Source organism: Macrobrachium nipponense, chromosome 21 (assembly GCF_015104395.2).
Source record: "Macrobrachium nipponense isolate FS-2020 chromosome 21, ASM1510439v2, whole genome shotgun sequence".
Lineage (NCBI taxonomy): Eukaryota > Metazoa > Arthropoda > Malacostraca > Decapoda > Palaemonidae > Macrobrachium > Macrobrachium nipponense.
In genome coordinates this window covers 45,989,666-46,005,433 of record NC_087212.1, presented here as the reverse complement: position 1 = coordinate 46,005,433, position 15,768 = coordinate 45,989,666, and the positions used below count along the sequence as shown (strand labels likewise).

Sequence of the window (15,768 nt, the reverse complement as noted above, 5' to 3'; positions counted from 1 at the left end):
AAAGGTATTCCCTTCATCTGCTGCATTTCAGAAAGGCATTCCCTTCATCTACTGTAGTTCATAAAAAGACATTCCCTTCATCTTCTGCAGTTCAGAAAGGTATTCCCTTCATCTTCTGCAGTTCAGAAAGGTATTCCCTTCATCTGCTGCATTTCAGAAAGGCATTCCCTTCATCTGCAGTTCATGAAGAGACATTCCCTTCATCTGCTGCAGTTCAGAAAGGCATTCCCTTCATCTACTGCAGTTCATAAAAAGACATTCCCTTCATCTACTGCAGTTCATAAAAAGACATTCCCTTCATCTGCCGCAGTTCAGAAAGGTATTCCCTTCATCTGCTGCATTTCAGAAAGGCATTCCCTTCATCTACTGCAGTCATAAAAAAGACATTCCCTTCATCTGCCGCAGTTCAGAAAGGTATTCCCTTCATCTGCTGCATTTCAGAAAGGCATTCCCTTCATCTACTGCTGTTCATAAAAAGACATTCCCTTCATCTGCTGCAGTTCAGAAAGGTATTCCCTTCATCTTCTGCAGTTCATAAAAAGACATTCCCTTCATCTGCTGCAGTTCAGAAAGGTATTCCCTTCATCTTCTGCAGTTCATAAAAAGACATTCCCTTCATCTGCTGCAGTTCAGAAGGGTATTCCCTTCATCTTCTGCAGTTCAGAAAGGCATTCCCTTCATCTACTGCAGTTCATAAAAAGACATTCCCTTCATCTGCTGCAGTTCAGAAAGGTATTCCCTTCATCTTCTGCAGTTCATAAAAAGACATTCCCTTCATCTGCTGCAGTTCAGAAAGGTATTCCCTTCATCTTCTGCAGTTCAGAAAGGCATTCCCTTCATCTACTACAGCAGATGTTGAGATTATATAAAGCCTTGGTCTTTTCAAAATTAAGTTACGGGTGTGAGGTGTACACTTCTGCAAAACCAAATAGCCTTAAAATGCTCAACTCAATTCATCATGGAGGAATACGGTTGTGTACTGGAGCATTTAAATCATCTCCCACCGAGAGCATGCTTGTAGATGCTGATGAGGTGCCACTGGATCTTCATTACAAGCGTCTGCTGGTTCGGAGCTGGTATAGATTCCAGAGGCTACCTAAGTCTTTAACCAGCATTTGTATGAGAAATGAAAGGCATTGGGAGTTTTATGAAAATCACCCCAAGCAACCTCATCCATTCGCTTTTAGAGTCAATACCATTGTTCGTGAATTAAACATGCCAAGGGTCGAGATTTTACCAGCAAAATATTCAGTTAGTCCCCCCTGGAACTTCCCAGAGGTAAAATTCTGCAGATATTTCAATTTTACCAAAACAGAATTGTCCAGTGAGGCCACGCGGTCATATTTTTTAGAACATTCCTTGCAACATGACGACTCCACTGCAGTTTTCACGGACGGCTCAAAGTCAGATGCTGGCGTCGGCTTTGGTGTAGTCTTCCCGGATGTAGAGAGGAGTGGCATGTTATCATCTGTTGCATCAATTTTTACAGCAGAGTTATATGGAATTTTAAAGGCTTTAAAGGAAGTTTTAATTCGGAATGAAAGTAATTTTATTATATATTGTGACTCAAGAAGTGTTTTCAGTCACTGGAATCTTTTAACCCTTTAAACCCTCTGATTTTAGATATATTGGAATGGCTGCTTTTACTAAAAAGAAGAGGAAAAGAAATAAAGTTCTGTTTGGTGCCTTCTCATGTTGGGGTGGCTGGGAATGAGAAAGCTGACCAACTTGCAAAGTCTGCGGTCAGCTCCCCAGAACCCACAAGATGCCTACTACCATATCGGGATTTGTATCTAGTAGGTCAGAGAATTAAAAAAATGTTGGCAGTCCAGTGGGAGGATATTTTAAACAATCAAAAAATGCGTAGTATCACGTCTTCAGTGTCTCCTTGGTCATATCCATATATACCAAGGAGACAAGAAACGATGTTGTGCAGATTGAGGATTGGACATACAAGACTCACCCATGGGTCTTTGATGTCTCGTGAAAATCCTCCGTTTTGCGAGAACTGTACTGTGCCCTTGACTGTGAGACATTTGCTGGTTGAATGTCCCAGACTTGGGAATTTGAGACATAGGTTCATGTCTTGGGGTCGTGACAGAGTAGGCAATTTTATCCTAGCTACAATTCTTGGAAAGGATTGTAATATAGAGCAGTTATATATTTTTATGAGGGAGGCTGGCCTCCTTAACCAAATTTAAATTATACATAGATTGTCTATGTAAGAACTTTTATATGTGAAAAAAAGTTGGGTTAATGCTGGCTCCAAATCAGCGAATACATGAGCGCGAAAGGTATTTGAGGGTGAGAGACGGCATTAACTTATAGCCTCTTGCGGTGGTGGAGTGGGTAACAGCTTCACTGACGTTCCTGGATTTGTATGGTGTCCTGGGTTCGCGCCTGGGCGCCGACAATTCTATTATCACCTAATAAAATTCCCCTTCGGTTAAGCATATATGAAAATATATTAATTCCGAGGTAGAGTGAATTAGATATTAAAGGACATTTGTAGCTCGAAGTATGTATATGAATCACGGTAATGTGATATGACTTATATTAATGGCTACGTGGTGTCATAAGCACTACAACACTACCGAGGTCGAGGTGGGTTAATGCTGGCTCCAAATCAGCGAATACCTGAGCGCGAAAGGTATTTGAGGGTGAGAGACGGCATTAACTTATAGCCTCTTGCAGTGGTGGAGTGGGTAAAAGCTTCACTGACGTTCCTGGATTCGTATGGTGTCCTGGGTTCGCACCTGGGCGCCGACAATTCTATTATCGTCTAATAAAATTCCCTTTCGGTTAAGCATATATGAAAATATATTAATTCCGAGGTAGAGTGAATTAAATATTAAAGGACATTTGTAGCTCGATGTATGTATATATATATATATATATATATATATATATATATATATATATATATATATATATATCAAATCGGAGGTTATAGTGAGTTCGGTAAAATAAAACAACTCAAGAAAATGTACAACCGCACAGAGAAAGGCAAGAATAATATCTAAACATAACAACCATATGGCTGAGACACCTTCTTTCACAACTGTAAGTCATACTTTTCAGTATTGTAAGGTATTCCGGACTACCTGTGAGCTCTTTCTTAGCAATGCTTGGTAATAATAGTAGATCTAAATAAGATACAGCTTACTTAAGAAGCTTACTCATAGTGGCCATAGGGTGGTTTGTCTTAATACAGAGTTAGAAACTTACATACTTTTGGATAATTAGCAGTGAATTGTTTATTTTTTATTTTTTCCATTTTGTAAATAAAGCATGAATAGTACAGTATAATGATTTTTAGTGTACATTATCAAGAGAAACTATTATAATAATTGTGTGGAAACCTTATATACATATCACGTCAACATAAAAAATGCATTGCTGTTTAAGGGCACCAGCACCAAAAGAATGAAGTTTTTTTTCACATTTTACAAACAAAACAGATTTTCCTGTTTTGCATCGAATGTAAACGCAAAATAAGTGGAAAAGGGAAACGTAAAAGATCGTTTTTACACGGTTCTGCACCGTTTACAAATTCACAAGTTGTAAAATTCTATGTACGTGGTTGTTTAGTAGAATCCAAAACCAGCCGAACTATTTAGAAGAATAATGCATACGAAGTCGGTTCATCCCCTTAGCAAAATAATCAATATTTTCCCCTCGAGTTATTGAACAGATGTAGCAGAAAAATGAATCCAAACTCAGCATCAGTGTTCAGCAGAACTAATCCAGAATCAGTTGAACCCGATTGAAGAATAATGAATTCTAAGATCCACTGAAAAATAAATCCAAAATCAGTTGAGTATTGCAGCCTAATTTATCCAGAATTATTTGCAACGTTTAGAAGCAGAGTAATGAATCATAAATCAGCTGAATGTATTAGCAGAGGAATGAATCCAAATGCCATAGAATTATTTCGCAGAATATAGACTCCAAACAAAATTCCAATATTCAGAAGAATAATACATCCAAAATCAGTTGCACTTATTAGCAGAATTATGAATCTAAAATCCACCGAACTGTTTAGTAGTACGATTTCAGACAATCAGCCGCAGTCTTTAACTGGGTAATTAATTCTAGATCAAGAGAACTCATTAACCCCAAAACCGTTGAATTGTTTAGCAGAATAATGAACCCAAAATGCATTGAATCCTTAGTAAGGGTAACGAATGCAAAATTCATTGGATTCACTAGTATAACTAAAACAAAATTGCTAGAACTATTTAGCAGTACGAGCATATGGCTCCACGTTAAGTGTTTCTTGATAGCAAAAATGAAGCCCCGCAGTTTCTGCTTGTGTGACACTGCCTGCACGAGCGCTCCTGCATATAGCTTAAAATTTTCTGCTATCTTTTAGCATATAGCAAAATTTGCACAAGTAGATTAAATTAATGGTTAAGTCGATGTAACATTTGCAAAGATGTCGAGAATACAATTGCCGCTTGTTGTGGCGATTTGCAACTATTTTCTCAGGAAAGAGTGAATAGAAAGCGAGAAAATTCCTTCGTGTGAAGATATAACTCTCACGGAAACAGAGTTGTGCTCATCGAGAAATTTTCGGACGGAGAGAACTCCCCCGAGTCGTCCTTCTCGCAGGAATGCATGAATTGTAAAATGACGATGAAGTAGGAGGCCACCACGCTCACCACCTGAGAAAAAACAAAACATAGAAATAAATTATTGTTTCTCATACTATTGTGTAGCTTAATTGCTTTTGCGTTGCGTGTGAAGAGATGTCATAAATGTAAATGACACTGGCCATCATCAAGTGCTTCACGTAACAGTGAACACATATTTGTATGTATGTATTGTCATAACGATTAAAACTAAGCAACGTTAAATAATATCTATGACCCTTATCGTTCCGCTCCGTTCTAGATAAGGACATGTTTTTGACCGTTGTAGTAAAATCAATTTGAAATAGAAAATAACTAATCCAAATTTATCCTTTTACTTAGGATCACACAAAAGTATTTTTTAACGGGCCATCAAACTCATAGGATCAGACGTCACGAAGGACGAGAAATGAGAAAAGGAGAGAGGTGGAGAGAATGAAAAAAGAAGATAATTCCTGAGTCAACCCAGTATATCTACAAAATCCTTATGAGGGGCCTAAAGTCATAACCCGTTCTATAAAGGTAATATTAGGACTGGTCGGTAGATAGGGCCCAGTGTCTCATATTTACATTATAGATCCTGATCTCTCTCTCTCTCTCTCTCTCTCTCTCTCTCTCTCTCTCTCTCTCTCTCTTATTTACATTATAATTCCTAATCTCTCTCTCTCTCATATATACATGATAGATCCTAATCTCTCTCTCTCTCTCTCTCTCTCTCTCTCTCTCTCTCTCTCTCTCTCTCTCTCTCTCACCGTTAATATGAAGGGTCGATTGACCGTATAGAAGTTCCCTCCTGATATGTAGACGGAGACGATGGACACAGATCTCGTCAGCTCGCCCATCTGTAAACATAATTTGCTTAATTAAAAAGAAACAAGAGATACTCTTCGATGAATATGATTTATAAGAGCTATAGTATCTGTTAGATCTATATGATCTATCTATAAGATCTCTGGGGTTTATAGTGGTAGGATGTGTAGTCTAAATATTATATATAAGACAAACTATAGAACTCGCCTCACGCCATTTCGTATACAGGTAAAAGTAAGGGTTTTACTTTCTCTCTCTCTCTCTCTCTCTCTCAGTTCCACGCTGGATGAGTGGTTTTCGAGCTCGGCTGTCAATCCGGTGGTCCGAAGTTCGATTCCCTGCTCTGTCAACGCGGAATCAGAGGAATTTATTTCTGGTGATAGAAATTCATTTCTCGATATAGTGTGGTTCGGATCCCACAATAAACTGTAGGTCCCGTTGCTAGGTAACCAATTGGTTCCTAGCCACGTAAAAATATCTAATCCTTCGGGCCAGCCCTAGGAGAGCTGTTAATCAGCTCAGCGGTCTGGTTAAACTAAGATATACTTAACTCTCTCTCTCTCTCTCTCATGGCCTGATGCTGACCAGTTAATACGGAAGTATTATGGCAAAATATGATTAATTACAACCAAAACCATCCAGATCAGTTTATATACTGCGCACGTAATTCAACGTAATGTGTTAAATACAGCAGTGTACTGATTAAAGTTCGCATGAATACTAAAACGCTTATCAACACCAAAGTTGAAAGTAAAATAAACAATGTTAAAGAAGATTAAAATATTTTATATCTCACATAATCGAGTTATCTCTGATAATTAAGCGACTATTCGGAACCACTCTTAGTAAGAGATGTGTATTTCTGGCGATAGAAGCTCACTCTCGACGTGGTTCTGAAGTCACGTAAAGCCGTTGGTCCCGTTGCTGAATAACCACTGGTTCCATGCAACGTGAAAACACCATACAAACAAACAAACTCGTAGTAAGAGCAAGAGCTTGTCGTTGTTATGTATCTAGCAACAGCATCGTAATCATTACAATTATTTTTGAAACAAAAATAATGCCTCTGAACAGGTGTCCCCGCATTATCGAAAGCCTTCCGTGGAGTCAGTTTCTAACTTCATATTCTTTTGACGTCAGTTTCTGTCAACTGGGGCGTCGAGGGAAAGAATGACAGTGAAAACTGACACTTGGGAGTTGGCTTTTCCCATAATGAGGCTAAAAGTGTCCAGTGTCTTTCGGCGAAAATGCGCCACTTAAATCGATGGACCTCGCCCTAACCTTGCCGCCATATGCATAAAATTCGGACGATCGGCTGTGTGACCAGAGTAAAATAATATCTTTACAAAGTCTCGGCTTTCTGTTTTCACTTGGATTTATTTTTGGAAGATGGAAAATTTCAGAAACTACAATAATGAGGTGGGGGAGTTTAAGCAGTTTTAGTCGTTAGCTTTTAGAGAAAAGTTTCACTGATCTTGGCACGGGCGAACCTTGGTCAGCCTCATGCTAGAGGACATTTCTTGATTTACATGGTTTTAACGGGGATATGCACGCATATATATATATATATACATATATATATATATATATATATATATATATATATATATATATGTTATGTATATATATATGTATATTATATAGTATACATACATATACATATGTGTATATAATATATATATATATATATATATATATATATATATATATATATGTTACAGTCCTATATCTAAATCCAGACAATTTGAAAAGTGACTGATTTTTTTCAGGCAGTTTGTGAATTGCCTGGTTCACCCAGTCAGTTTATAAATCAGCTAAAAATCGCAGACAATTTACAAAGTGACCAAAATTTTGAATGATTTTCTTGGCATATTGACTGAAATGATCCTGCTACGGGTCACAAATCCCCAAGCCCGCCCGGCCGAGGAACGAACCCAGGTCCTTTTGTGTGTGTGTGTGTGTGTGTGTGTTTAACTAGCTGTTACCCTCTCAGTGTGAGCTCAGAGCCCATTATTTCCTTAAGATATAGACTCATATGAAGTAATGAACAGACAGAAAAACAAACCGTGTTCTTGAGTAAAATTTCATTTTCTAAAATCTATGTAACGATATATCAAAATTAAAAATAAAGTATAAAATGTGACATTTTAAATATTATATCAGTTTTTATTCTTACAAATCAAGCCAGAGTGCCACCGACTATTACACTTGTATCCTTCTTTGTAACATTTACAGCGATTTGTTTGACACTGTTTCTTGCCTACAGTACAGTTGCACTTTGCATAACCTTAACCACCAAACCTAGATGATTGCTGTACTGCCTGACGTAGTCCTACCTCCTTGTCTGCACTCACTTCACCAATACTATACACTATACAGTTGCTGGCTGCAAATATCAAATTGCCTCCTACTGTAGCGCCCCTTGAGTATTCCGTCTCTCACGCCTATTCGATACATGTCATTTTCGTTACGATCTAAGGTGGGTACACACGTGAGAGCCGAACCTTGTATGTGTAACTGAGTTACGCATATACGGTTACAAGGTGTCAAAATGTAGAGGACGAACCGTAACCACGTTAAGCACGTAACTTCATTTCAACCCACTGCGATCACCTGTCTGTCTCTGTCCGGGTTGTTTATCGACGATGGCCACCATGCAAGTAGCAGCTGCCGCGTATATTTATATACATTATTTAGCGAAGATGAAGCGAAATAAAAGATAGTGGCAATCAAGGTTATATACTAGAAGGGTAGAATACAGTGGTCGGGAATTACTCGCTGACATGAGATTCCAAGAAGTTTATGCCCACAGTAAAGTCTGTTCTTCGTAATAACTAATAAATTGAAGGACCTCTTCGTCACATCAATCAGCCATGGCAGACATATACGTACTGACTGACCAAAACAAGGGACTCTACTATGGACGGCCTTGTTCATAGTCGGTGTTAACAAGTTCAGCAACCTCTGTTGTTACGCGTGTAATACAGGTCCCGTCCACACATGGCGTAACGTTTATAGAGACCTCCCTTTGATTCGGGGCCCAAAAACCGACAATTGGCGGGACGGAGGGCGAACGGAGCCTCGAACCTCGCGGGTTCGGGGTTCGGGTTCAAGGAACCGTCCACACTTGCGTTTTTGTTACAAGAATCGGTTACAATACAAGGTTCGGTTCGCACGTGTGTACCCACCTTAAATAAGATAACACCGATAACATTTCGTGGATCGCCTTTTCCTCGATCAACGAACGGGATGGGAATTGTCACGTCGGCCGCTTCTCTGCCATCGTCGTAAGAGATCCTCGACAGCCTTTGTAGACTGCCGACAAAGTGAGCCGCTAAAATTCTAATATAATAATGAGAATTATGGCGCAAGGATGACGTGAGGTGTCACGTCGCGGGTTCGTTCATGATCAGACTTTTTGAATCACACGCACGCGCGCACACACACAAACACACTCACACACTGTTGCGGGTTCGTTCATGATCAGACTCTTTGAATCACAAGCACACACACACACACACAAAAGGACCTGGGTTCGTTTCTCGGCCGGGCGGGGTTGGGGATTTGTGACCAGTAGCAGGATCATTTCAGTCAATATGCCAAGAAAATCTATCAAAATTTTAGTCACTTTGTAAATTGTCTGCGATTTTTAGCTGATTTATAAACTGACTGGGTGAATCAGGCAATTCACAAACAGCCTGTAAAAATCAGTCAATTTACAAATTGTCTGGATTTAGATATTGACTGCTACATATATATATATATATATATATATATATATATATATATATATATGCATTTGTTTACTTTGTTGTTGAATCAGTTCTTTAATTCCTTTCCCTTTTAGGCAAACTATACTCTTTTTTTTCCATCTGTCCATCCGCCTGTGGTGTTTTTGTATGGTAACACTGCGTCCCGGGCTTTAGATAGTTACGCTATGTGTAAGTTTTAGGTAATAAAAGGATATTCCTGGGTGTGACATTTTGCAACTGAAAATGTTTTGGGATAATTTACTGTATGCGAATTACACCGTTAATATTCGAAATAGGATATTATTATAATCGTTGAATGTAAGCTGAATGTAACTATCTCAAAGCCCGGGACGCAGTGTTACCATACAAAAACACCACAGGCGGATGGACAGATAAAAAAAAAAAAAAAAAAAAAAGAGTATAGATAGTCTGTCCTGCGAAAGCTTGCTTTGCAAGTTAATAGCTTTTTTTTAGTTATCTTTTCACGTGTCTGTTTGCTCATTCTGTATGTGACGACGGATGCAAGATCTCAAAAAGAATGGCAGTTGTTACTTACGTAGAATTTGTCATCTTCGCTGGCGGTGATTGGGAGACCGCGGATCAAAACATCTCTACTTGAATCGGCCTGGAAAGAAATTGGATTAACCGATATTAGTGGTGACAGGAAAATAAAATATATGCATTTCTATTTTATAAAGCCTCTTTAACTAATAGTCTGCTGATGGATATTTTCCATCTAGTTTCTTGTCGAATATTACACATAATAACATCATCATGAGTATTACTATATTTTTATTTATTAGAACCATTTCAGTAACTTTTTCGTTATTTTCCTTCGTCATAGTATTGGCGCACATCTCTCTCTCTCTCTCTCTCTCTCTCTCATCTTTGTGGGAGCCGGTTATAGGCTTTTTGCGGTTGACTAACATAACCATCTCATTCCACATTCCTTTGCATACCTGCGAAGGGCAATACAAATTCCAGTTGATATAGTCCTCACCTGCTCTTGCACGGACCCTGCAGCCAGGGAAACGTGAACGAGAATAGAAGTCGTTTGGACAGCAAACAAGCAAAGGATAACCAGTTCGTCCACTTCCGTCGTCTTCGATTTCATCCGCTGCGCTAGGAGGTACAGTTCTGTGCAGACAATGACTATCTGTATATAAACGAGATGGTTCCATTAGCGTTTTGAACATGTGAGCTTGTGGTTCGCTGACTGAAAAGGTAATGGAAGATAAAACCTATCGGAGATCATTGAATGATCTGCTTACCTCTGGTATTTGTTTGGTCTGATGATCACAAGGTGTTCGTTATATAGGTTGCACATCATCTTAAATGTGTTCATATTTTCTTTTTTTATGAAAAGAAAGGTGGTGACTTTGGTTCCGTAGGGAGCTATTGGTTGCTATAGTAGATTCACATTAACCGTGCATTTGATGTCTAGGCCACTCCCTTACGACGCTCCTGATTGGCTGTTGATAAGCCAGTCACAGGGTTGGAAACTCTCAGTCTCTCTCGAGAGTTCATGTAGGCAGAATGTATGTTCCACCTCTCCTGAAAAACGTATCCCTCAGGAGAGGTGGAACATAGATCTTACCCATGTGAACTCTCGAGAGAGACTGAGAGTTTCCAGCCCTGTGATTGGCTTGTAAACAGCCAATCAGGAGCGTCGTATGGGACTGGCTTAGACAGCAAATGCACGGTTGATGTGATTCTACTATAGTAGCATCTCTTCGGCCCATACCTGCGCCCACATTGTAATCTTTTACCTGACTTTCATTCCAGCTTCCTTTCTTCGGTCTTGATGTACAAGTTGTCACCTGGAGGGTTTTAGATCTCTTTATCTATAACGCTGTCCAACTACTCCAACTCACTCCTTGCACTGTTTTTAACTCTGAATGACTGAAAGTGTCCCATTGGTTGGTTTCATCGCCTAATTGTCATAATTCATTCGTCCATTTCGCGCGTTTTACGTGTGTGGGCGTTTGTATCATCCGAGATTCCAGTTAGTTGTTACTGGTATGTATTATATAAATTTTGCTTTTGGATATAAACACTTCTCTTATTTAGGGAGATGTCTCACGGAACATCAGACGCGTCCATATAAAGTGAGGATGAGAACGACCGATAAGGTTATGTCTTATCTTACAGATGTTTCGTTTCTCTTGATTTCAGTATTCAAGCTACTTTAATAAGGACAGATAATCATTTGCTGAACATTAGCAGGAGATAAATGAGCTGCTCATGAACTAAAAAGAAAGTGCCAAAATTTTGAGATATTGAAGAAAGTAAACATGTAGTTAAGAGCTGCTGTGTCATATATATCAGAGATATTCAAGAGAAGCATAAATCTGGGTCCTTCTAAAAGACAGAGTGAAATATAACAAGGCGTGATCCGACCCCCAGCTTACTCGGGACGCGTACAAGATCTTCCCATTTTTTTAGAAACAAGTTTTCTGTACTATTTAATATGCGCATTATTCATTTTTTACATTTTCATTCTAATAAATAAATCATAAACATCCTATCCTAAAATTCCTGTATCTTTAACTAAACGTAAAACACCTTTTTCAGACCTTTTAGGTTCCCCATAGACCTTTCCTATCCCCTCCCCCCCAACAACAAAGTAGTTTGTAGACTTACTCCCCGAGAAAAGGGACTCTTCGAAATAATGGGTTAGCTATGAAAACAGATCCTCCTGATGAAACAATGTTAATTAGAAAACGGGGCTCTGCTGATGGCACGAGTGAGCTATAAAAAAGGACTTCGAAATGAATGAGTTAGCTATAAAACGGACCTTCCTGATGAACAATGTAAATTAGAAAATGGGTATCTGCTGATGAAACGAGTGAGCTATAAAAAGGGACCCTCCCAAAGGAATGAGTTAACTATAAAAACAGTTCCTCTGAGATGGACCAAGTTAGCTATAATAAGGGAACCTTCTGATGTAAAAAGTGAGCGATAAATAAGGACATCGCTATACGAAGTGACCCTTCTGATGCAGCAAACGAGCACAGATAAGAAGACCCTGAAAACTAATCGCAAAAGATAAAGACGAATTTATTCTGAGTAATACTGACCGTTGTTGCAAAGTAGCACTGAAGTATTGGGCTGAAGATTTTCTCCGTGGTCCTGACCATCTGAATCAGTTTCCTTCTGCACTGGACCAAATCACACAAGCAGTCCTGCTCGCCTTTCTCCCAAATATCTACAAGGAACAACCTTACATCATTCTATATGGATTCGTTTCTCAGCTTGATGTTATGTAAAATATTACGTATGTGGCTTACATACGTAATATTTTACATACATACCTGGCTTTACCGAATTAAAGCTAATCAAATGGAGATATACGGGGATTTATTTGCCTAATGAACTGCTGAGTACGATAAAAAAAAGCTGGAATGAAGTTCGCTCTCAATAATTCCTGAATTTTCCCGGGAAAGTTTTTTATTCCTACCCAGTAAACATTAGTTACATTTTTACATTAGAAGCAAGTTATTCGGTTCAAAAAAGGCAGGGCATTCATACCTTCCAGAGCCTGTGACAGATAGGCATTCCACGTCATGATCCCAGCCTTCAAGAAATGACAGTGGGTTGTAAAGCTGAACACAGTTCCTTTGTTGATGGCAAACTGGTGTAGCGACACTAACACCACCGCGATGTGAATGAGCTGAAAATTACGAATTGTGTCGTTAACTGTACAACAAGAAGATGATTGAGAGGTTGATTTAGAGGAAAGATAATGACAAAGGCAAAAGTGACCCAAGAATTCAGACGATCACAATTAATGTATGTAGTTAAATTAGCGGTGGACTAACCGAACGTTCACAATTTCAGTGACAAACTCTTAGAAGAGTTCTAGTAATCCTACCTATATTTCAAATAGTATTCATCTTTTTGCTGAAGGCATTGCACGATTTGCTTATATTCACTTGCATGGAAAACAAGTAAAAGGAAAAGAGTACAGCACAAGATTACGCGAGTCGTGTGTTCCATAACAAAGAATGGAATTCGTACACGAACCTTGTAACAGACCCATATCGACCTCTGCTATGTAGTATACTAATCAAGTCACAGTCTTCTTGCTCTACAGCGTCCCTCTCATTTAAAACTCCCCTGTAGGGGGATAGTGCCATCAGTGCACCTCATTCGGTGCAATGTACGCTTTACATAAGGTTCTTTGCAGCGTCCCTTCGGCCCCTAGCTGCAACTACTTTAATTCCTTTTACTGCGCCTCCGTACACATTCTCTTTCTTCCATCTTACTGTCCACCCTCTCCTAACAATTGTTTCATAGTGCAACTGCGAGATTTTCCTCCTGTAACCTCTTAAACCTTTTGCTGTCAATTTCCGTTTCAGCGCTGAATGCCCCAGTACTTGGCATAATGCCAAAAATCTATATAAATCAAAATAATTTAGAACTCGACTTTCAGGTTATTTTCATCTTTTCGACTAGTTGTCCATAAAGGATGATTCAAACAAGAGCATATTCCACCGATCTGCTTTCGTAGACTAGTTATGTCCTTGTTTTTAATGACTGACTTTTAGATTTTGTTGCTGCCGTTATTATGCAGGCACAAATATAAACCACTCTGAAATACCTGTTATGCTGAAAATTTAGAATTACACACACACACACACCCATACATACACACATGTGTTATATATATATATGTATATATATATATATATATGTGTGTGTGTGTGTGTGTGTGTGTATGCATGTATGTATGTATCCAAGGTCACAAGGGCGGGGCTACACAGGAGGAAAATTAAAAAGCTTGAAACTTTCCTTGAATAAATATCTCCACTAGATACCATCCAGTTTAAATGAGGTCCTGTTATTAATTGCGTAAGTGATAAAATTTATATACATATATATATATATATATATATAATATATATATATATATATAAATATATTACACATGTGTATGTATGTGTGTGTGTAATTCTAAATTTTCAGCATAACAGGTATTTCAGAGTGGTTTATATTTGTGCCTGCATAATAACGGCAGCAACAAAATCTAAAAAGTCAGTCATTAAAAACATGGACATAACTAGTCTACGAAAGCAGATCGGTGGAATATGCTCTTGTTTAATGAATCATCCTTTATGGACAACTAGTCGAAAAGATGAAAATAACCTGAAAGTCGAGTTTTAAAATATATATATATATATATATATATATATATATATATATATATATATATGTGTGTGTGTGTGTGTGTGTGTGTGTGTGTGTGTGTGTGTGTGTGTTTGCGATATCATTAGACTTGTAGCGTAGTAGGAATTAGAGGAATTTATATTTATACCTTTAGGTACATACTTCTAATACCTACACAAGACAATAGGAGGAAGGAAATGGGCTACTATTTGTGGCTAAAGGGCTTTTGTTCTGAAGTACACCATGCTCTCCACTCGGCAGCTGTAGATGCCTAGTATTGCCACAGAGAATCATAAAGGCATAAAGATACTACGCCTAATCAGACTCAGCAGTTGGCAAGTGCCTTGCGAACCTATAGAAAGAACGTCAGTTTTTCGTCGAAACATTACGACGTAAGATTGACTCGTCATCAAGTTGTATTTGGCAACCGAGTAAGTGAAAAGTGGCGTTTCTTTCCGCAGAGGCTCTCAGTACCTGTTCACAGTCTTTGACATTCAAGACGCATAAGGCCTCTTTGGCCGCGAGTTCGATTCTCGAGCATTTCACTGAGGAGTTAGCGATGTGTATTTCGGAAGTCACGTAAAGCCGTTGGTCCCGTTGCTGAGTAACCGCTGGTTCCAAGCAACGTAAAAGCACCATACAAACAAACAAAGACGCATAAGGGAACGAATACGAGAGACAAGTTATTCGGAGAAAGATGAAAGAGGGACATTGATAAGGAAATTGGCGTATACATTCTTGATTTTTAAGATGTCAAGTTGCACTAATTACGTTTCCACATTTTGTCACTTTTCTCTTTTTCAAGCTACGATTTCTCAGGGTTTTACAATATAAAACAGAGTAAAAGATATAAGAAAGATCAGATCTTTGCAGTGCGGTATCAACTGAAATATTTTTTGACAGGTTTTGCACACAAATAGAAGTCCTGTTTTTGGTCTGGAATATCCATAATCAAAATTTGCGTGGGCCTTTTACAGTTAATTTTTTATATATTTATTTATTTTTGCTCTTACTCATTTCTTTGCTTGGCCTCGGGTAAAAAAATATCAAGACCACGGCCATATCCGATTGTTAAATGAAAACCTTATGATCAAGAGAAAAAATAGAAAATAGAAACGTGTTTTACGCACTTACGACGTTTGACGGATAGTATGTCATCAATAATAATAATAATAATAATAATAATAATAATAATAATAATAATAATAATAATATAATAATAATAATAATAATAATAATAATAATAATAATATAAATATGTCATTAATAATAATAATAATAATAATAATAATAATAATAATAATAATAATAATAATAATTTCAGATTACCAAGGCCACGATCCTCACCACTTGGTCTCGTATTATGTATACATGTATGTATGCAAGAATGATCTTAAAACCGT

General features: G+C 38.2%; 1 protein-coding gene across 1 annotated transcript in view; it reads right to left on the bottom strand.

Annotated features, from left to right (window-relative positions):
- Window positions 1–3,279: 3,279 nt before the first annotated feature.
- The window catches only part of LOC135197596 (uncharacterized), a 13,435-nt gene continuing 946 nt past the window's right edge, over window positions 3,280–15,768 (bottom strand). The window contains exons 2-7 of the mRNA XM_064224631.1: window positions 12,728–12,869; window positions 12,277–12,404; window positions 10,197–10,352; window positions 9,753–9,821; window positions 5,387–5,476; window positions 3,280–4,667 (exon numbers count right to left, since the gene is read on the bottom strand). Of these exons, the coding sequence (XP_064080701.1) occupies window positions 4,542–4,667; window positions 5,387–5,476; window positions 9,753–9,821; window positions 10,197–10,352; window positions 12,277–12,404; window positions 12,728–12,869 (711 nt within the window). The 3' untranslated portion in view covers window positions 3,280–4,541. The remainder of the gene's footprint in view (window positions 4,668–5,386; window positions 5,477–9,752; window positions 9,822–10,196; window positions 10,353–12,276; window positions 12,405–12,727; window positions 12,870–15,768) is intronic.